The 24,424-nt window shown below is 42.4% G+C and overlaps 1 protein-coding gene across 2 annotated transcripts in view; it reads left to right on the plus strand.

Annotated features, from left to right (window-relative positions):
* LOC126471139 (hyaluronidase B-like) overlaps nucleotides 1–23,442 on the plus strand; it is a 213,028-nt gene extending 189,586 nt beyond the window's left edge. For both annotated transcript variants that reach the window (XM_050099233.1, XM_050099234.1), the window contains exons 5-6: nucleotides 2,884–3,094; nucleotides 22,892–23,442. In XM_050099233.1, the coding sequence (XP_049955190.1) occupies nucleotides 2,884–3,094; nucleotides 22,892–23,068 (388 nt within the window). In that variant the 3' untranslated portion in view covers nucleotides 23,069–23,442. The remainder of the gene's footprint in view (nucleotides 1–2,883; nucleotides 3,095–22,891) is intronic.
* Nucleotides 23,443–24,424: the final 982 nt, after the last annotated feature.

Here is a 24,424-nt window from a genome sequence, read left to right on the forward strand (position 1 = left end):
TTCCACGGTTCGCGGACATCTGAACACATTCGAACTATTCCATGGATTACACTCGACGTAGACAGTTGGGGTACACCAATTCCGTCCCGGGGTGGTACGGGTTGGCGGCAGGAAGGGCATCCGGCCACCCCTTAAACATTAACATGCCAAATCCGATTAACGATGGCTGACCCTATGTCACTGCGGGACAAGGCTCAAGCGATAGCGTAGAGTAAAATGGCAACCCATTCTTCCTCAAGATCCGAAATCAGAGAAGGTAGTAATATTGAACGCTGGGTGTGGAGCGAAGTTGACATTCTAACTTACCCCAAAGGCGTTCCTGTCTTGATACCACCTCCTCTGCACTTCACTCTTTGACACTAGACACGATGGCAGGTAACGTTCTCCAGGCATTTGGACAATGCAAACTCTTCAATCGAAATGTGAAAGCGTGATTGGTCACTCCAGATCACTAGTTTCCAATCATGAGCTACCCAGTGGCGTCTCTCTTTACATCATCTCAAACGTCCCTTAACACTGACTACAGCAATATGTGGCTTATGAGGAGCAGTTCTACAATTGTAGCCCATTCTTTTTAAATCCCCATTCGCAGTCATTAAGCTAGCTGGACCGCTGGTAGCACTTTGGAACTCACGAGTGATTCCTTCCGCTAATTTCATGCGATTTTTTTTTTCAACCACTCTCCGTAATGCTCGAAAGACCCTGTCCATCAGTACATGAAGTCTGCCTTGTCTTGGTTGAGCTATGGTTGTTCCTTCACATTTTCACTTGACAGTCACATCAGCAACAGTCGACTCGCGCAGCTTTAGAAGGTTCGAGGTCACTGAGCTCTCCTGCCGTCACAGTTTGCTGTTATTGCTTCTCTACTCCCCGCCTCCTTTTACACTGGTGGGTCCGTCTCTCGTGACGTCCAGTGCTAAATTTTGCTTTACACTGAGGTCCCCGGGTGCTTTTGATCCGATTGTGTATCATCATTTTTAAGTGACCGCCTGAAGATCTCTGAGGAGAAATTTAATTGTTATGACTCTAATCTGTATTTCGTTTTTGGAATCTTGGAGAGACGAATTCTCCGATTTTGGATTCACACACAGCATATCACTATAGAGTCGTGGATATAGATGCTATCAGCTGCTAAAACCTGATCGCTCGCATTATTCTTTAGTGACATATCGACGTCGGATTGTCGCGTCTACGTCAGACCTAGACTGCAATGCTCCGCAAAGGCCATTTCTCAGCTCCGCTGCCAGCATAGCTCGTATAAAATTATTTATACATATGTTTCTCAAAAGCTGTTTAACTGTCAGTTCTTATAGATAACACACATGGTAATGTCTTACAAAAATATTAAGGTGCCTAGTCACAACAATGCACTAAAAACAACTGCAACGAACTGTCGACTCTACCATCGAAACAGATATAGATAAATGATGTTTCAATCAAAGAGTGTGAATGTATGTTGCGAGAAAGTCTTGAGGTGCTTTTAAAATGCTACGCACACACACACACACACACACACACACACATACACACACACACACACACACACACACACACACACACACACACACACATATTAAAAAAAGGTTTGCATCACCTCGATTCCAAGAGTTCCGGAACCTGTACAGAAAACTGGAATAGAGAGCAACATAAACATCATTTCTGCCCTTTTTTATTGCTCTTGAAAACCATACATTGCATGTTGTACCACCATACAGCGAGAACTTCAGAGGTGGTGGTCCAGACTACTGTACACACCGGTACCCCTTCGTCTAATAGGCACTACTCATGCACGGTTGTTTACATCTAGCCGGCCGGTGTGGCCATGCGGTACTAGGCGCTTCAGTCTGGAACCGCGTGACCGCTACAGTCGCAGGTTCGAATCCTGCCTCGGGCGTGGATGTGTGTGATATCCTTAGGTTGGTTAGGTTTAAGTAGTTCTAAGTTCTAGGGGACTGATGACCACAGATGTTAAGTCCCATAGGGCTCAGAGCCATTTGAACCCTTTGTTTACATCTTTGGGCGGGTTTAATGCTGAACAGCCAAAGAGACTGTGTCTGTGATACAATATCCACAGTCAACGTCTATCTTCAGGATAGTGCAAAATGGTCCAAATGGCTCTGAGCACTATGGGACTTAACTTCTGAGGTCATCAGTCCCCTAGAACTTAGAACTACTTAAACCTAACTAAACTAAGGACATGACACACATCCATGCCCGCGGCGGGATTCGAACCTGCGACCGTAGCGGTCGCGCGTTTCCAGACTGTAGGGCCTAGAACCGCTCGGCCACAAGGACCGGCTATCTTCAGGAGTTCTGGGGATCGTGTGTGTGCGTGCGTGCGTGTGTGTGTGTGTGTGTGTGTGTGTGTGTGTGTGTGTGTGTGTGTGTAGCATTTTAAAAGCGCCTGCAGAACTTTCTCGCAACATACATCCACATGTCACAAGCAAAGACATGCGAATGTATGTTCCGAGAAAGTTTTGCAGGCGCTTTTAAAATGCTCCATATATAGTCGACATTTCGTTGCAATTGTTTTAGTTCATTGTTGTGACTAAGTACCTTAATATTTTTGTAACCCATTTCCATGTGTGCCATCCATAAGAATTGACAGTCAAACTGCTTTTGAGAAACGAATTTTAGTAAGAAATGTAGCCACCGAATTTCTCTCCTATTTCCGAAAAACTGTCACAATTTTTCAATTTGTAGATCGAAACCAAAGAGGAAAGTGCTAAATACATCCATATCTTGTTTGCTTTCTATCTGTGATACGTAAGGAAATTACCAGTAGTTGCTAAATAAACTTAGAACAATATTATTATTTTAATCATTAAATCCAGAAATAACAAGTAAATATTATTTATTTTCGCTTCTATATTTGTGTTTCAGGATACAGTGGCTCTTCGATGAGAGCACTGCGCTATTTCCTTCCCTGTATTTGAGCAAGTCATCGAAGTCAACACCACAACATGTACCATTTATGCTTGGACGTCTACTGGAAGCGCGGAGAGTTGCGCAAAGGACACCACGCATTGTTGGTCCTCGAATTTATCCTTACGTGTGGTACAGGTACCATGACTCAACAGACTTCCTCACTCATGTAAGTTTTCTCAACCAAAACATGTCCTATTGATAGATGTACATATATCAGTCATATCCAATTCATATATTTTTACTTTTCTAAACTGTTCATTGGCGCATGCCACGTGCGGAATATTTGCGAATCTAACCAACCTCTCGGAAAGAAGTGTGCCATTGTTTTCTTTTTTGTAAGTGATACTCCTAGTCCAGTCTCACATGAGAAACTTAAGAAATGAAGATATATTGATCTACTTTTTAAGTTTCCATGAATAGACCTGAAATGATGGATGAATATATTGGCAAGCCACCGATGTCACAATACAAACAGGTTTACTTCGAGATGTTGGATAATATTGTAACACAAATGGAAACTGCTCTTCCTTAAATTAGGCGATTCTACTCAGTTCGCCAATTATGATCATAATTTCCCTGTGGGCGGAATGGATTCATTATTACAAACGGATGGTGGGTCCTTCAGTCGCTCACAGTTGCGTCTAGAACTGGAGACTGTATTTTCTTATCAGCATAAAAAACATATCACTCTGTCAGTTTGGGAGACGTTATTAAAAGAATGATTGAGAATGAAACGGACCAAATTATTCCAGAAGCTTTCAAACTATTTTGTATAATTGCTATTCCTGCAACAAGTGCTTCAATTGAAAGGAGTTTTTCTTGGCTTTAACGCGTAAAAACATAATTTAGGAACAGTATGGCCCAGGATCGCTTATCAGCTCTCGCTTGTACGCCAACTGAAAAACCATTACTTCCCGAATACTTGAAAGAAGCCGTGACACATGGTATGACGACGTCATCGAAAGATTCGAGAAGAGGAAGGATCGTCTAGTTAACTTGTTCTACAAGTAACAACGCTCAAACGCCCACTCCACCAGTTCGTTTCCAAACAAAAGTGATTGTCGTTATTATTATTATTATTATTAGCAGTAGTAGTAGTAGTAGTAGTAGTAGTAGTGGTCGTTAGGAACGTTAGATATACGTACATTAAAAGCGAAGGAAAGAGGATTCTTCAGTATGTTTCCTGGTCACTCAAGAATTTAGTGGAACCGCGCGACCGCTACGGTCGCAGGTTCGAATCCTGCCTCGGGCATGGATGTGTGTGATGTCCTTAGGTTAGTTAGGTTTAAGTAGTTCTAAGTCCTATGAGACTGATGACCACGGCAGTTAAGTCCCATAGTGCTCAGAGCCATTTTGAACCAGAATTTAGGCCCATGATGCGCCCCTGGACTCAACGTTAGTTGCAGTCAATCTTGAGTTACCACTGACTAGCTTGTTAATGCCTGGTGCGTATATTAATCCTGGTGCACATATAACCTGTCATTGATACCATGTGGAAACAGTTATTTCTGCCACCTCATTCAAAGTCGAGTCAGTAGCGATCTCTGGAAGTAACACCATTTCTATACTGTTTTTCCCTGTACCTTGCGGGCCCATCATACGTGCATTATTTGTAACCGAGACAGTTCGACAGTTCAAAAAATTGGTTCAAATGGCTCTGAGCACTATGGGACTTAGCTTCTGAGGTCATCAGTCCCCTAGAACTTAGAATTACTTAAACATAACTAACCTAAGGACATCACACACATCCATGCCCTAGGCAGAATTCGAACCTGTGACCGTAGAGGTCGCATGGTTCCAGACTGGAGCGCCTAGAACCGCTTGGCCACTGCGGCCGGCTTCGATAGTTCATATAGTTCTTCTTACACTACTGGCCATTAAAATTGCTACACCAAGAAGAAAGGCAGATGTTAAATGGGTATTCATTAGACAAATATATTATACTAGAACTGACATGTGATTACATTTTCACGCAATTGGGGTGCACAGGTCCTGAGAAATCAGTACCCAGAACAACCACTTCTGGCCGTAATAACGGCCTTGATACGCCTGGGCATTCAGTCAAACAGAGCTTGAATGGCGTGTACAGGTACAGCTGCCCTTGCAGCTTCAACACGATACCACAGTTCATCAAGAGTAGTGACTGGCGTATTGTGACGAGCGGTTGCAGCGACGCGTCCACTGCGGGCGTCGCCGGCGGGAGAACAGGTGGCGGCGGCGGCGACGCGTCGCCATGGGGCAAAATGGAAGGCAGCGTAGGTAACACCTGGGGCTGAGGCGAGCCAGTAGATGGGTCCCCAGGGCGCTGACCGGACGGCACCGTCGCTGAAAGCAGACGGGGAGCGGCAGATCCCGTGCGACGACAGAGGCGCAGCTGATTGAGATGCCAACGCACCGCACCAGAGGCCCCCAAAACCAGATACACAGCGCGGCCGAGGCAGCGAAGAATGCGCCCTTCGAGCCAAGGCCGTGAACCTCGATAGTTGCGATAGTAGACAACGTCGCCTGGAGCAAAAGCAGGTGTCTGCCGCTGCACAGGAACCTGATGCGGCAGATGTAGCAAAGACATCAAGGTGCGATGAGGGTGACCGTGGAGCAACTCAGCCGGCGAGCGACCATCTCGGGGCTGAGAGCGATACGAGGACAAAAAGAGCAATAACGCGTCCTCCCGAGAATGCGACTCTTTCAACTTCAACATCTGTGACTTGAAAGTCCTGACCAATCGTTCAGCGGCACCGTTTGACTGTGGCGATAACGGCGCGGACGTCAGATGTTGAATACCATTGGCCTTGCAGAATGACTGAAATTCTGCGGACATGAATTGTGGGCCATTGTCGGAAACAATAGTCTGTGGAAGACCTTCAATGCAAAAGATAGCAGATAACGCTTGGATGGTGGCAGATGACGTCGTGGAAGACATCCGGACAACAAAAGGAAAATTACTAAATGAATCTACCTCAACCAACCATCGAGCATTCCAGAATGGACCAGCAAAATCGATGTGTAAGCGTTGCCAAGGGGAAGTGGCTTTTGGCCATGCAAAGAATTTCCGCGGTGGTGCTGATTGTTGTTCGGCACACACCATGCAAGAAGAGCACATGTTCGTAATCGCGGCATCGATTCCGAACCAAGTACAATGCAGACGAGCAAGTTGTTTCGTTCTCACTATACCCCAATGTCCTTGGTGGAGAAGCTTTAAGACAAAGGACTGTAATGAACGTGGGACCACGACCCTGGACTGATCATTATCAGAAGGCAACAGCAAAACACCACGTCGCACAAAAAGTCTCTTCTTGTGAGCAAAAAATCGGCGAACCAACTGGTCCCCGATCCGTGACTTTGACAAGGGCCATTGCGTAGCAACGAAACGCAGAACGGTAGCAAGGACAGGGTCGGCAGCTGTGGCTGTAGCTACACGACGAAAATCAATCGGAAACGATTCGACTACGTCATCGGTCTCCGAATCAATGAACATGCAAGCTAGTTCGGAGGAATCGAATGCTCTGTCCTCAGCAACAGGCAAACGGGACAACGCATCGGCGTTTCCGTGTTTAGCAGTGGACCGATACAAGATATCGTAGGGGTACTGCGAGAGGAAAATAGACCAGCGAATGAATTTCTGCGCTGTACGCTTGGTCGGATGAAAAAGCGATGTCAAAGGTTTGTGGTCTGTGATGATGGTAAAGTGACGACCATACAAGAAATCATGAAACTTTGTAACACCAAATACGAGAGCCAATGCTTCTTTCTCGATCTGTGAATAATTTCTTTGTGCAGACGAGAGCAATTTGGACGCAAAGGCTGTAGGGCGATCGTGCGAACCATCTTTGTGCGCAAGCACAGCACCGATCCCGAAATCCGATGCATCCACCATCAACAAAAGGGGCTTCCGGGGATCTAATGGCGTAAGGCAAGTATTGGAAAGCAACGCCGATTGCAACTGGCGAAAGGCGCGTTCGCATTCCGTCGTCCAGACGAACGGAACACCTTTACGACGTAAGCGATGAAGCGGAGCTGAAATGGAAGAGGCGTGGGGGATATATTTATGAGAGTAATTTATTTTTCTCAGCACACTCTGTAGCTACTTCAAATTCTGCGGCGAAGGCAAGTCTTGTATGGCACGGAGGTGCTCTGGACTGGGATGTATGCCTTGGGCATTGAGTACATGTCCCAGATAGGGTAAGTCACGAGCAAAAACCACACATTTGTCCTTCCGCAAGCGAAGACCATTTTGTCGCAAGACCTGAAATAATGTTCTGAGATTGGCTAAATGTTCTTCTTCTGTCTTTCCAGAGATCACAATATCGTCCAGATAGTTTGCTGCAGTAGGGGCCGACGCACAAACAGTTTGTAGATATTGCTGAAACAATGCAGGGGCGGATGCACACCCGAATGGCAGTCGTTTGAATCGATACAAACCAAGATGCGTGTTAACCACCAAAACGCGCTGGGATTCTTCGTCCACCGGTATTTGCAAGTACGCATCTGCTAGGTCCAACTTCGAAAAATATTTACCCGGGCACTGTTTGTCAAAAAGAAAAAGTTGCAGTCACTAGTTGTGGATGCACTGTTGCCTTGAAGTCCACACAAAGTCTCAATTTTCCCGCAGGTTTTGGTAAAATTACTAAGGGTGATGCCCAGAGAGAAGCCTGCACACGTTCAATTACACCTTGTGATTCCAAATCGTGTAATGTTTTTGCGACCTCATCACGCAATGCGTGGGGAACATTGCGCGTTCTTAAAAATTTCGGCTGCGCGTTTACTTTCAGTTCCAAATGTGCTTTATAGTTCTTAGCGCAACCGAGGCCCGGTGCAAAAATGTCTGCAAATTCGGCACATAGACGAGAAACACTGTCTGAAGGCACAGCCTAGTTCACTGATAGGACCTGATTTACTATAGACAAGTTAAACAACTGAAATAAATCGAAACCAAACAAGTTCACTGCAGCAGAAGAACGAAGGACGTAAAATGACACAAGTTTTGTTTGTCCCTTGTATGTTGCAAGAAGGCTGCACTATCCTAACACAGGGATATGCTGACCTAAATAGATACTTAACATTTGCGGCACGCAACGGAGGTGTGCCCAGCAGTTTGTAAGTGTGTTGATTGATCAGTGAAACTGCAGCCCCGGTATCGAGCTGGAATGGTATCACTTTGCCGTTAATGTCCAAGTCCACAAAAAGTTTATTGTCCTGCTGACGACAAAAGCGACTGTCTCGTGCAACGTGAACTGACCCTGGTACAAAATCACTTGCGACTTGACTAGAGTTCCGGCGATGTCGACGCACACTATTTGTGGGACGAACACAGTCTCTGTTAGAGAGAGTGGCACTGGGCGGAGTGGCATGAACTATATGAATTTCCCTGGGCGAAGTGTCGCGGGCCTGAGTATCCTTGGTTCGATTCCGATTCTGGCATGAAGCAAAGGGCCTGGAACGGATTTGAGCTTCCAATCTGAGCTTTTTCTGGCAAACACTTTGAACATGTCGTTTTTTATTACAGAAAAAGCAAATAGCTTGGCGTGATGGGCAATTCTCACGCGAATGTCTAGTAGCACACCGCGGGCATGATTTTAGCACTGCATTTGCTTGCCGGCGCGGTACACGTGACTGAGAGCCAGGCGGCTTTGGCGCGGCCGGGCGCGAGGACTGTTTACTGTTCCATGCAGCTCGCCCGGCGGGCCGGTTAACCTGACACACGGGTGGCGAAGTTTCAAATGATTCCTGAGCAAAGTCAAGTGTGTCCTCCCGATCCAATATGTCCATCACTTGTTGAAGGGAGGGATTGACTAGTTTCAAAATCTGTCCCTTATACGAACATCAGAAACGTTCTGTGCAATTGCATCATGCACCATAGTATCTGAATAAGGGAGTCCACATTAACACTCAAAAGCACGATCCCTAGTAAGGCCTTGCAAGGTTGCAACCCACTCCCAATTAGTCTGACCTGCAGTACATTTTGTACGAAAGAAGGTATACCTTTTCGCAACTACATTGACTGACTCTTTGAAATATGCATCTAATGCAGACAAAATTTCGTCGTAGGACAGAGTTGCTACGTCGCGTCAGGGAAATAATTTGACTATCACGTTTGTACCCTGACGGAGGAAAGGAGAAAAGGCTGCCACTCATTACCTTAAATTCTGTAGGCGGCGAGATGGAATCCAAATTGGCGTGACCACTCCGTCCAGCTTTCTAGTGCCGCATCAAAAGAACGAAAAGTCGGTGCAACTGCGTGTGGTGGCTGCATTAGCGGTGGAGCGGCGGCTGCCGCATCGTTTTGCATTGCACGTTGACCCTGGACGAGCTGTCCAAGGGCATCCAGTAAGGCCTGCGTCTGCTGATTCTGTAAGCAATAAAATTCGGACAGTACATCTGGAGATTGTGGCGAAGCCATTACACAAGTAAATCAGGGCAATATCGATACGAACGAGAATTGGCCTCGTCGCCAAATGTTGTGGGCTGGCTAGAGAGCCAACCCGGTTTTGAGAGGAAGCCGAAAGGCACGCGTTTTAGCTCACGCAGGCTGGCGTGGGATCTGGAACAGGTCAAGGAAATTAGACTAGCAAAAAAGGACGTAGCTGTGGAATACTTAACTTTAATCCATAAATGGTGAACATCGCTCTTGACGGTACATGTTTTACAGCATCAATAGTAACTGGTAATGGCGCCTTGCTAGGTCATAGCAAATGACGTAGCTGAAGGCTATGCTAACTATCGTCTCAGCAAATGAGAGCGTATTTTGTCAGTGAACCATCGCTAGCAAAGTCGGCTGTACAACTGGGGCGAGTGCTAGGAAGTCTCTGTAGACCGGCCGTGTGGCGGCGCTCGGTCTGCAATCACTGATAGTGGCGACACGCGGGTCCAACGTATACTAACGGACCGCGGCCGATTTAAAGGCTACCACCTAGCAAGTGTGGTGTCTGGCGGTGACACCACAACATGGAGTATTTGTTGCTAGGTATAGTGTAACGTAACTGTTGGAAAAATATTTGCTAGACTTATCTGCGAAACATGATTATATGAATTTAATTTGGTACATTATTACATGAACTTAACTTGGGTCGCCACCTGAATGAACCTGCCACTTAACCACACTGTACATTTGCTTCAACAGGATTACTGAATACCCCTCAATTCAGGAAAAATAATGAAATCTTGGTATATATAGATAACTACTTGAGTAATTGTGGAGGAGAATCGGTTTTGGGGAAATGCTCTTAAAATATACTAATAACCATACACATGTGATCTGAGCTGGGCTTTAAGAGGCTCGATAGGAACTGAATAAACAGCGGGTGAATTATTAAACATCAGGAATATGTTGTACTGTACATTTATTCTTTTGATTAAGATGTTTAACAGGATGTACAAGAACAACCATGTTGTTATCAAAAACTCCTTAACTTAGTACCGAGTGTTGGTGCTGGAACATAACTGGAAAAAAGTACAGAAATCAGTACATGACTAATACAGTCATTTAAAAATCGGGAATGTGGTGGGATTACACAGGCACACGTTCAGACTAGAGAAAGAAGTTATTCAGTCATTCAGCATGGAAACAAGATCTAAATTGGGTTAGAGAGAGACTATCTTCGACGGTCGCGTATTTTAACAAAAAAGTACATGGAAATTAATAGTAAAATTTACACGGAACTTCTGTTGAGAAACAAAGAGTACGAACTATGTCTTGTGAACAATTCTTCCTAAGGTGGGAGCCACCGTACCGGTATATCAGTAGTAACCACGTGGCGTGGCTTTCCACCACAAAGAAACGTCGATTAATATGAAAATCACGACAAGGAAAGATCACAAAATCAAACCGTAGTGCACGAGAGTTTGTTTAAGAAAACAAAACAGGTTCATATATGAGTATAGAATACGAAAAGTACAACCTCACGAAAAAAGACGTGATAACGGGTATTCAACCAACGGGCAAAGAAAACTCACTCAAATCTTCACGAACACAGTGGCTTTTTTTAAACATGACTACCGAATGTTAAAACCGTCTGCACTGCTCATAACCAGTTACACGGTTAATTCACGGACTAATCACACTCATGGATCTACGTGGCCCCATGTCACTCAATCACAAAGTTATAGATCACAAAGAAACACTCTTTTAAATTCAAACCCCGAGAAATTACTCTCACTTCGTACATACGCAAAGTATGTCGAGCTAGAGTATAATGGATGAAACCTACTAAGAAATGAATTGGAGATTCAGTTAAGTTAAACTTACATGTAGACAAAATGACAACACTAAGGGCTAACACAAAACTGTCTCTCTGCCGATTCTCAGGGCAGTGATGCTGCTCGCTACTCATCCAAAGCCCATAGCGCACAAAAGCTTTTCAGATAAAACAAAAGTTGTTAATAATCTACGCCTTTGTTCTTGATGTCTACATAACTGTAGCCCTCTCACGCTAGAGGGCTCCTAATTGTAGCATTAACATGGTGATGTGACTAACGTAGCTATGTCGGTGCGTGAAAAACAGCGTACAGTAATCGGGTATAGAGTTTGAAGACTTCGTCCACACATGGAGCACCCTATTTTTCAGCATGACAATGCCAGACCACACACGAGCGCTGCGAAATCTGCAACAATCCGGCGCCTTGGGTTCACTGTCATCGATCAGCCTTCATACAGTACCGACTCGACCCCATCCAATTTTCATCTGTTCCCAAGACTTCACGCTGACAGTGGTGAACTGGTACAAGTAGAGGTGAGGTTGTGGCTCCGTCAGCAAAATGAACATTCTACAATGACGGTATCGACAGATTAATCTCTCGTTGGGAGGAATGGGTTCGTCGCCAGGGTGACTATGTCGAGAAACAAATACATTACTGCCATTAAAATTGCTACACCACGAAGATGACGTGCTACAGACGCGAAATTTAGCCGAAAGGAAGAAGATGCTTTGATATGCAAATGATTGGCTTTTCAGAGCATTCACACAAACTTGGCGCCGGTAGCGACACCTACAACGTGCTGACACGAGGAAAGTTTCCAACCGATTTCTCATACACAAACAGCAGCTGACCAGCATTGCCTGGTGAAACGTTGTTGTGATGCCTTGTGTACGGAGGATCAATGCGTACCACCACGTTTCCGACTTGATAAAGGTCAGATTGTAGCCTATCGCGATTGCGGTTTATCGTATTGCGACATTACTGCTCGCGTTGGTCGAGATCCAATGACTGTTAGCAGAATATGGAATCGGTGGGTTCAGGAGGGTAATACGGAACGCCGTGCTGGATCCCAACGGCCTCGTATCACTAGCAGTCGAGATGACAGGCATCTTATCCGCGTGGCTGTAACGGATCGTGCAGCCACGTCTCGATCCCTGAGTCAACAGAAGAGGACGTTTGCAACACAACTATCTGCACGAACAGTTCGGCGACGCTTGCAGCAGCATGGACTATCAGCTCAGAGACAATGGCGGCGGTTACCCTTGACGCTGCATCACAGACAGGAGCGCCTGCGATGGTGTACTCAACGACGAACCTGGGTGCACGAATGGCTAAACGTCATTTTCTCGGATGAATCCAGGTTCTGTTTACAGCATCATGATGGTCGCATCGGTGTTTGGCGACATCGCGGTGAACGCACATTGGAAGCGTGTATTCGTCATCGCCGTACTGGCGTATCACCCAGCGTGATGGTATGGGGTGCCACTGGTTACACGTCTCGGTCACCTCTTGTTCGCATTGACGGCACTTTGGACAGTGGACGTTACATTTCAGATGTGTTGCGACCCGTGGCTCTACCCTTCATTCGATTCCTGCGAAACCCTACAATTCAGCAGGATAATGCACGACCGCATGTTGCAGGTCCTGTACGGGCCTTTCTGGATACAGAAAATGTTCGACTGCTGCCCTGGCCAACACATTCTCCAGATCTCTCACCAATCGAAAACATCTGGTCAATGGAGGCCGAGCAACTGGCTCGTCACAATACGCCAGTCACTACTCTTGATGAACTGTGGTATTTTGTTGAAGCTGCATGGGCAGCTGTACCTGTACACGCCATCCAAGCTGTGTTTGACTCAATGCCCAGGCGTATCAAGGCCGTTAGTAATGGTTGGTTGGTGGATGTTCTGGGTACTGATTTGTCGGGATCTATGCACCCAAATTGCGTGAAAATCTAATGACATGTCAGTTCTAGTATAATATATTTCTCCAATGAATACCCGTTTATCATCTGCATTTCTTCTTGGTGTAGCAATTTTAATGGCCAGTAGTGTATATAAATATGAAGGGAAAAGATGTAGAATGTTAATAACATTGGTTTCGTTTAAAAAGCTTGAAGAGTTTTCACGTCAAAGATTGGAGACATTACCTTTTAGCACGCCCTTGTAAGTGGTTCGGGGGCGGAGGGGGGGGGGGGGGGGGTGACCGTGATAGAACAGCAGTGACATGCACCACCACACTGCCTTTTGCTCTCGTTCCACCATTGTCGTCGTTCCTCTTGGTTCCTTCCTATCTGTTTGAGATATTGCCGCTATAGATGCTTTTGCGCTATAGCACTATGTTTTTGTGATGCTATAGCGATATCTCACAGATAATGTGTTGCACAATTGGTCGATTTGGGTAAGGTAATTTGTATTCCATGGCAAATCCATTTGCAGATACAGTGTCGCATCTGAAACGTGAGTATTGCTTGGGATTGGACGACAGGGTTTCATGGGCAAATGGCTAACAACAACAAAGCTCGTGTGCATGTACATACTAATTACCATGGTGCCCCGCGGCTAACCGTGCAGTTTGAACGTCCTAACGCAAACCATTCAGAAGTTACGACGATTTTATTTCATATATTCGATAACTGTCACCCTGTGCCTGTGAAGAATTAGACCGATGGACCTAGTTTGCGTAACAGTTCTCTCTATAATGTCAACAACAACAAGAAAAACTAATGCAGCAGTTTATGGGACATTACACGAAAGTTGTGGAAATGGGACTGTAGACAACGCTATAGAATTTGAATGATGGGCTTCGTTTGTACAACAGACAAGTACAGGGTTATTACAAATGATTCAAGCGATTTCACAGCTCTACAATAACTTTATTATTTGAGATATTTTCGCAATGCTTTGCACACACATACAAGAACTCAAAAAGTTTTTTTAGGCATTCACAAATGTTCGATATGTGCCCCTTTAGTGATTCGGCAGACATCAAGCCGATAATCAGGTTCCTCCCACACTCGGCGCAGCATGTCTCCATCAATGAGTTCAAAAGCATCGTTGATGCGAGCTCGCAGTTCTGGCACGTTTCTTGGTAGAGGAGGTTTAAACACTGAATCTTTCACATAACCCCACAGAAAGAAATCGCATGGGGTTAAGTCGGGAGAGCGTGGAGGCCATGACCCAAATTGCTGATCATGATCTCCACCACGACCGATCCATCGGTTTTCCAATCTCCTGTTTAAGAAATGCCGAACATCGTGATGGAAGTGCGGTGGAGCACCATCCTGTTGAAAGATGAAGTCGGCGCTGTCGGTCTCCAGTTGTGGCATGAGCCAATTTTCCAGCATGTCCAGATACACGTGTCCTGTAACGTTTTTTTCGCAGAAGAAAAAGGGGCCGTAAACTTTAAACCGTGAGATTGCACAAAACACGTTAACTTTTGGTGAATTGCGAATTTGCTGCACGAATGCGTGAGGATTCTCTACAACCCAGATTCGCACATTGTGTCTGTTCACTTCACCATTAAGAAAAAATGTTGCTTCATCACTGAAAACAAGTTTCGCACTGAACGCATCCTCTCCCATGAGCTGTTGCAACCGCGCCGAAAATTCAAAGCGTTTGACTTTGTCATCGGGTGTCAGGGCTTGTAGCAATTGTAAACGGTAAGGTTTCTGCTTTAGCCTTTCCGTAAGATTTTCCAAACCGTCGGCTGTGGTACGTTTAGCTCCCTGCTTGCTTTATTCGTCGACTTCCGCGGGCTACACGTGAAACTTGTCCGCATGCGTTCAACCGTTTCTTCGCTCACTGCAGGCCGACCCGTTGATTTCCCCTTACAGGGGCATCCAGAAGCTTTAAACTGCGCATACCATCGCTGAATGGAGTTAGCAATTGGTGGATCTTTGTTGAACTTCGTCCTGAAGTGTCGTTGCACTGTTATGACTGACTGATGTGAGTGCATTTCAAGCACAACATACGCTTTCTCAGCTCCTGTCGCCATTTTGTCTCACTGCGCTCTCGAGCGCTCTGACGGCAGAAACCTGAAGTGTGGCTTCAGCCGAACAAAACTTTATGAGTTTTTCTACGTATCTGTAGTGTGTCGTGACCATATGTCAATGAATGGAGCTACAGTGAATTTATGAAAGCGCTTCAATCATTTGTAATAGCCCTGTATAAGGAGTCAACCACAATAAGAAAAACAATTACTGCTATTTAGAGGATGTTACATGCAAGTCATGGAACTGGTGCTCTAGATGCCACTGTAGCGTTCGACTGTTGGGTTTAGTTTGCAATGTGGACATAGTCATCACACTCACAAAGTCCAAGTATCGCCCGACTGTTGCAAGCTAGGACCAAATATACTCAAAAAATGCACCACGAAGGATTTGTGGTATTTGGTCACAAATGTAAAATGCAAAATTGTAAATTCTGGTGGCCAATGAACAAATGTGTGACACCGCAGTGTAATCTCACTGCACAGCTGGCAAGAATAGTTAACAGGGGAACGTTGATACCAGGGCATAAAATCTTTGTGAATTTCATTCCATGTACTTAGCTGAACAGTAACTATACCTCGCAGGCAGTTGCATGAACAATCTACACAGATGTTAGCATTTGAGAGAGTATGTGTACTTGGGCTCAAAGAAGCCAGTTGGAGTAATCGGCAATCCACTCAACATTTGAATAGGAACGCTGCTTCTTTTTTTGATGATGTTGGAAGGAATGGGTGAACCATGACCAAACACAGTGTCAAGAAGGAAGCCATTGATATAGAGAGAGGACAGAATGTGTAATCACCAGAGAGGTAATCAGAGCCACTGATTCATCACTATCATCTATCTGAGGTGCAACTGGTGCTTCAGCAATTACAAGGACCATTAATAGGTGGCTCACAGAAATGGGGCTGAGCTCACAGCACCTCTTTCACTGACTACTATTGACCTCTGTAAACCAACAAGCCTATTTTCAGAGTTGTCAGGCATATTCGACCTCGAATCTCACGGACTGGAGTAGAATTGTCTTCAGTGATGAGTCCCACTTTTATTTGACCCCTGATGGCCAGTGAAGACGTATCTGGAGATGGCCTGGACAGCTGAGGGATACCAACCTGGCTATTGAGTGCTGTAAGGCTCATCAACCAGGAGTGATGATCTGGGGTGACATTTCACTTCATGGAAAGACCCTTTCAGTTGTCATCCGTGGAACCCTTACAGCACGTCAATGATATTCTACACCTAGTTTTGTTGTCCTTCATTGCAAGCTCTTCGTGGCTTACAGTTCAGCAAGATAATGCCAACCCACACATGGCGAGAGTTTCTACTGCTTGAATTTGTGCTTGCAAAACCCTACCTTGGCCAACAAGGTTGTGGGATTTCTACCCAATTCTGAATATTTGGAGCATTATGGGCTGGGCCCTCCACCCTGCTCGGGACTTTAATGATCTAAGGCGCCAATTGGACAGAAGTTCGCATAACATCCTCCAGGAGAACATCAAACAACTCTGTCAACCAATGCCAACCTGAATAACTGCTTGCATAAGGGCCAGAGGTGGACCAATGCTTCACCGACTTGTTCGATTTCTGAAGCTCTTTCTCTCGAATAAATTATCCAGTTTTTTTGAAAGTGTAATCATTTGTTCGTCTGTATAGGTACATGTACATTTACATCGCAAGTACTGGTCTCTGTCCAATTTGGGTATTTCCTTCATGGTGGATTAGTTTTGTGTCTTCGAGTGTACTTCATTAGAAAAAGCTGGTACTGGTATATGCCAAAAATCCAAATAACGTTTGTCGAAGACAATGGGGAAACAAGGACCATAGAAACATAGGCAGCAAGTGGATACATTTATTGGTATGACATAATTGTAAAGCAAGTGGCGAATACACGGGAGGGCCAGCCCCTTCTGGCATCCATTATTTTTTGTAACGGTATTGGTCACAGCTTTCTTCTATGTGAACCCCTAATTCTGTGATGGCAGTGCAGTGCATAATCCTCATGCCACTTGTAGCAGACAACACCAATTATCTCTAGGGATTCAGTGACTGTAATGTGACTAGGATGCAATATATGGAACACTGGAGTCTGCTCATTTTAACAGGTTATAAAAAATAAATAGTAGTCATAACAAGTGACCTTCATTATTAGCAATAATGATTTAGTTCTGACCAACAGTCTTGTGACTTTTCGTAGAAGTTTTAGCGCAGTTCCCCTTCAGTCAGTGATTTTAAGGTGCAAGGAGACAAATGAGGAGGCCGTTGTGCAACATACCCAGTTTGTTACGTACCAGAACACACACTGAAGCGCCAGAGAAACTGGTATAGGCATGTGTATCGAAATACTGAGATACGTAAACAGATAGAATACGACACAGCGGTCAGCAACACCTATATGAGACAACAAGTGTCTGGCGCAGTTGTTAGATTGGTTACTGATGCTACAATCGCAGGTTATCAAGATTTAAGTTAGTTTGAATGTTGTGTTATTAATGAAGTGGGAATTTTCCTGCATGACCATTTCACGAGTGTACCATGAATATCAGGAATCTGGTAAAACATAAAATCTCTGACATCGCTGAGGCCGGAAAAATATCCTGGAAGAACAGGACGAACAAAGACTGAAGAGAATCGTTCCACGTGACAGAAGTGCAACCCTTCTGCAAATTGCTACTGATTTCAATGCTGCGCCATCAACAAGTGTCAGCATGCAAACCAATCAATGAAACATCATCGATATTTGCTTTCAGTGTTGCAGACCCACTCATGTACCCTTGCTGACCACACAACACAAAGCTTTACTCATCGCCTGGACTAGTCAACATCAACACTGGACTGTTGATGACTGGAAACCTGTTGTCTGGTCAGACAAGCCTCGTTTCTAATTGTATCGATTGGATGGACGTGTAGGGATATGGAGATAACCTTATGAACTCATCAGCAGGGGACATTTCAAGCTGGTGGATGCTCTGTAATGGTGCTGGGCGTGTGCAGTTGGAATGGTATGGGACCCTGATACATCTAGATATGACTCTGACAGGTGACACGTATGTAAGCATCCTGTCTGATCACCTGCATCCATTCATGTCCATTATGCATTTCGACAGACTTGGGCAAGTCCAGCAGGACAATGCGACACCCCACACGTCCAGAATTGCTACTGAGTGGCTCCTGTTCTGAGTTTAAATAATTTTGCTGGCCACCGAACACCCCAGACATCAACACTATTGACCATATCTGGGATGCCTTGTAACGTGTTGTTCAGAAGAGATCTCTACCCCTTGTACTGCGTAGTAAATCACTGCAATCATATTTCAAAAGATCTGGGTTCAAATCCTGTTCTGGACATCCTCATTTTGACTACCCTCACTGACACAGTTAGGTGCTGAGTTGATTTGCTACATAAAGCCAAGGCCAATTCCTTATATATTCCTGGCTTATAAGTACAAATATTAATAATTAACTATTGTGAATGTTTGATGCAAATGGTTACCAGTCAAAAGTAAATGGCAGATACGTTAGTTTCAACAGTCATATGACATGGCAGTCCAGGGACAGCCTGAAGTTAACTTTGATTATCTACCAACTGAAATTAAAAACATGCGTCTCAGTCTCATCAGGATTAATTCCAGTCAATGAAAATTTTGTTTTTGAACATTCAACGTGCTACCATTATAATTATGATGTGTGCCGTGAGTAACCAGATCACCTCTTACGAGTTATCTTCAATAATCAGATATGAAAGTTAAATCAAAGTCCTTAAAGTTGTACTGTTTTAAGGCTAGTTAGTTGGCATTATCCTGAAACTTTTAAACAATAGTTGGTGAATGTAGTAATAACAAAATTATCACCACATATCTTTATATAGAGTCTTTACTTGAGATATAAGACATTCACACAAAGGGGAACTTGCTTGACCGGGTAAAACTAATGTGTTCTGCTTAACTATTTATGAGAGTAGCTCTGACAGGAATTTACAAGAGTAGCTCTGATAGGAAGAAATCTCTCTCTCTCTCTCTCTCTCTCTCTCACACACACACACACACACACACACACACACACGCACACACTGTTTCTAATTAAGTTCCCTTCATCTTTTCTTTATTCTCCTTCTTGTCATCATTTCTTTGACTCTTTACTGATGACCACCTTCATAGAACATGGCCACTTTTCTTCAGCAAGCATCAAGACTATTCCTCTGACCACTAGTCTCTGATGTCTGTTCACTCATATCTTCATTTTCTATGCCTTCAGTCAACAGATTTGAACTTCAGTCATTTTTAATTTGGTTGTGTAATTTTCACTTTCTGTTTCTTTTTACACTATCAAATTAAGGATTTCTGGATGCTACAGGGTTTAGTATGTAATTATATTCCACCTTCCACAAATTTTCTTCCAAAGACTTCTTCCATTAGATGTCAATTTTATTTCTTCAGCAGTTCACATTTCTAGTAGACTGACACATACTTCTGTACTATTTTTCATTATTATGACAATAACCCAAAGCTTCAACCACGTTTATCATTTGCATCTGTCCCCTTGTATTTGAATTTTTTTAAACATACAAGTGCCTCCAGTTTTGCAGCTTTAAAGATAGTTTGTACTTTTTTGAGGTGTTTTGCTAGAATGTTCAGTGAATGTGCATAGAAAATAGCAGTTTTTGACTGTGGTGGAGAAATTTGTGGTTTAAAATAATGTATGAATAAAAAGAAATGTAGTATATTCCTTCACAGACTTTCTATCAGCTAAAGCAGTTTAATTGTCAACAAGAACTGCCTTTGGAGGAAATTTCACTTTTCTGATTGTTAACTGAGTATCTGCTGTGGTCATGAAATAATTAAAATCCGCAGACCTTAGACAGTACTTGAGCTGTTTCGGGTAAATAATACCCTGCTACTGAGGAGTTCCTCGTTGTAACAATATACATCTACAAAGTGTGAGTCATGTAAGATGTATAAATACACCTTTTATTTGATGAGCAGTTAGTTCAAGATATCAATATATTTTTCCAAATGATATTACACAATGTTGCAGGTAATACAGTTGCATGGATAATACTCTTTAACTCTTGCATCAACTGAAATATTAAAACAAATATGCTTTTTTTGATGGAACTGTACTTTTTTAAATGCCATTTTAATGTCCTTGAAAATATGGGTATGGTGACATACTGATTTTTAATGTTGATGTTTAAACTTTTCACAGAAGTATCTAAGAAATGTAGTAAAATTAGAAGGAAACTTGTCTGTGATCACTTGTTGAAGTGTAAAGAACTGTTGTCAGATCTTGGTACCAACTGATAATACTTGAAACTGTAATATAAATGAATATACAAAATGATTTAGTGACTACCTATCTTCTGCAAAGTAAACAATTTTGCTCAATTAAATGTAGGTTTTTGCTTTTCTTCAATATGTGCTCAAAGTTTCCCATCTGCTCCAGTGAACATTTGAAATTGCCACTGAACAAATGAGATGATTTCAATTAATGATATACCAGCATGTGCAACAGGAATTCAGAGACACACATCCTCTGGCATTGTTGGGATATCATGCTAGTCTGCAAATTTGAGCCCCCCCCCCCCCCCCCCCCCCCCAGAAATAAATCAAATCAGTGGATCTGGATGGTCATTTTACTGCAGCATTCCATCCTGGGCAATGGTCAGGGAATATTCGTGCAATATTTGTGTTACAAAACAGGAGAAAAATTAAGCTCGACAGTAATTGTGTTGGCACCCTATACACTGTCACTAAAACAGTGTTATCTTCTTTAGAGCAATGGGTAGAGTGTAAGAAAATGTGTTGTATACCTACTAAATATGATCCCTATACACTGTCACTAAAACAGTGTTATCTTCTTTAGAACAATGGGTAGAGTGTAAGAAAATGTGTTGTATACCTATTAAATATGATCCCACAATGAAATTTGCTATGATATTACACCATACATTTATCCTCCACAGCCAATGCTGCTGTACCTGACAAACTCAGTCAGTACTGTCTGTTGCCCAGTAGTGCATCTTACATTAATTTACATTACCATGGTTAGTAAAAACTGCTTCGTAAGTAAAGAGCACACATTTAAAAATGCATTACAATATCATCTCTCATACTCTGCAAGCATGTGGACAAAGTTCTATACAAAATCCAAAGTAATTATCTTCAAGTGACTGACATAATAAAAGGTATGGAGTTTATACTGATAAAAGATGCGAACAACAGTCATCTGACTCATCCCACATTCCTTGATGATACACCCTGTGCCACCATGTAGGCTGGTAAGTGTCATAGCCATAAAATCTCCTTCATTGGTAGTGTTGGTTGGGTTTATCTCTTCCTGACAATCAAAGTGACCATTACACAAGTGCCAAGATAACGTGCGCAAGTGCCTGGCACTTCAGGTACCAAAGATTTAGGTAGATATCCCTGCACAATTTTAGTGTTCTGATAGGATTTCTTTGACATTTGAGTTAAATATCTAACTGTTCTTAATAAGTGTGGTGTCAGAGCACAAGAGATGTTGAATCAGAAAGAAAGTAGCATATGACAGCAGGTAGGTTGATACACTTAAAATGTATCCAGATTCATACCTACATTTCAATAAATTAACTTGTTGATAATAAATGATTTAACTGAGTTGAGTAACTCAGGTTTCTTGTAAGTTCTCCAGCTATAGTAACATCAGAGTGCAGTTTTATATGTGTCAAGCAATTTTATGTTGTGTTAACCAAAAGATAACATAGACAAAATGGACAAAATACTTTTAAAATATGTTTCTTGCATCACAACACAGACAAGACTGACATGGGTTTCGTGACTGAAAACTAACAGAACACTGAACTGATGTGGCTACTGTCATTGCTGATAACATAGATTCCAACAATTACAAAGTTATATTATGCATTGCTTAAATCAAACATTTCAATTTACAATCAATATTTTGACGCTTTTGCAAAACTGGTTATGGAATTTAGATTTACAGATCATTACAATGTTTCTGAAACAGTTAGCATGTTAAACTACAACACTTTTCACACTAAAGTCATGTGGCATGTGTGTCAGTAACAGTGTCTTTATTATTTCTGTTAATTACATTACAAATACAATGTGACCTTCGTTCCTAAAAAATCCTGTGTTTTTACAGTTGGCTGTATTGTGATTACTATCACTTTTATACACATAAATTCCACAAATGATAAACTGGGCTCTTGCTTACATTATTTTTGACATATTTCTAGTTTTTATTTCAATATCTCTATAAAATACAGAGAATTCAGCTTAATTTATCACAATTCATCTTAAGTTGACTTATTCTCATCCATACAGTTATACAATTCAAGCTTTTGTATCTATGTAACTTTGTGTGGTACTATCGCAGTCTCTGATAATGTTTGGAATAATATTTTTCATTAAATATTGTCCCATTCTGCTTCATTACCCATTGTGCATTTATTGTTAGTTCTGTACTGTAGGCATGTAAACAGCTAAAATGCTTCACATAAAGGTGCAGCCTGTCATTTACACCACACTATTTTTACCACATTTCTCAGATACTTCTGTGAAAAAGGCTTAACACTAAGATTAAAGAGTGCTATATCTTTACATTTATCTCTTCAAGAATGTTGAATTACACTAAAAAGGCATTCTATTCCATTTAGAACAACATACTTGCTTCAATATCTTTGTTAATACAGCAGTTACAGGCATTAACCATACCAAAAAATTACATACTAATATACATACTATCATCTGACATATTTGTGCTAATGATAAATTATTTCAGGAGGATCTTTACAACTCTCTCGCAATTCCAAAGAATCTTGGGATGAATGGTGCCATAATTTGGGGAAGCTCAAAAGATGTAAATAGCAAGAAGAAATGTGAAGATCTGGCAAACTATGTGAAAACTGAACTAGGTCCAACTGTAAAAAATTTAATGGACATAAGTAACATGCCATGAAAGAAAACAGTAATTACCCTTTACTGGTTGCCACTCATGGTTACTTTGCAGTAACTTTTTGTTATTTCACTGACACTGTCTGTGATAAAATTAAATATTGGTTCATTTTAGGAACAAAATGGATACATTTTCTTCTGCAGTAAAACATTTATGGCGCTCCGTATAAATACAAAGACTGTAAACCTATGAAGCATCAGTAAATCTTAAAATATTTTGTGCTTGTATGCAACTTGTTGTGTTTGTATCTATGTGTTTGTATATGGTGTTCTTTTAGCCTCGTAATGATATACACCTTGATTTGTACCTGATTAGTTCTGCTCTCAAGTAAATAATTCATGATGCAGGCCATTTTGTAGTTAATATATTGGCTATTATGGTGCAGATTTTTTAAATGATTCCCATCATTAAAAAGTGTAAAATTTGTATGTATCTTGTAAATAGATACTTTCCTTAAAATAAAGGAGAATAATCTGTAATTAATGTCTGTTCCATTTTGACAACCCAGAAATTGTTGTTAGCATAAAACTGCTTTTCAAGTTTTGGGAGATGGAAATGGAACAACATGAAAACTGTGTGTTCACATAATTATTTAATGTGTTTGCTACAGAAATAAACAATTATATTAAGAACAACTATGGATCTTACTTTTTGTTCTCAGTGGCTAAGGGCATTTGCCATGTAACATTTTTAGGATGTAGTAGTTTCCCATGTTCACCTTTACATTTAAGTCAATGTGAAATATATCTTAGGTATCATTTGATAATAAATCCCAGCTGCCCTATAAATTAAACTGGGAATGGTTACTACTGAATCATAGTTGTGCACTGAATAAAGCTGTTAGCAAACTGGACTCACATTCAGGAGGATGACACTTCAAATCCCCATCCACCTCTCCAGCTTTAGGTCTTCTATGATTTCCATAAATTGCTTAAAGCAAATTCTGGGATGGTTCCTATGAAAGGCTAAAGCTGATTTCCTTCCCCATCCTTCCCTAACCTGAGCTTGTGCTTGATCTTTAATGACTTCAGTGTCAATGAGACGTTAAACTAAAATCACGTGTCTGTCAACCATGATTCTGGCTCATTGACAGGGCTTGTAAAAATACATTTTAAAACTTTTGTAATTGGAACTGTAATTTTTTAACTGACTATATAGTATCTGGATGAATTTCTAGTCTCTGCTTATTGTAAAAATGTATATATGTTCAGTATTCCTCCTAAACTACTGGATTGATATCATCAAAACTTGGTACATATTTCACTTACTATCGGGAAAGAAGCCCTGTGGCGATAGGGTTGCACGTGGGGCTGTAAAAGAAGTGTAACACATCCAAATACCCAGTACATATTCATCCAG

The sequence above is a fragment of the Schistocerca serialis genome, chromosome 3 (assembly GCF_023864345.2).
Source record: "Schistocerca serialis cubense isolate TAMUIC-IGC-003099 chromosome 3, iqSchSeri2.2, whole genome shotgun sequence".
NCBI classification, from domain to species: domain Eukaryota; kingdom Metazoa; phylum Arthropoda; class Insecta; order Orthoptera; family Acrididae; genus Schistocerca; species Schistocerca serialis.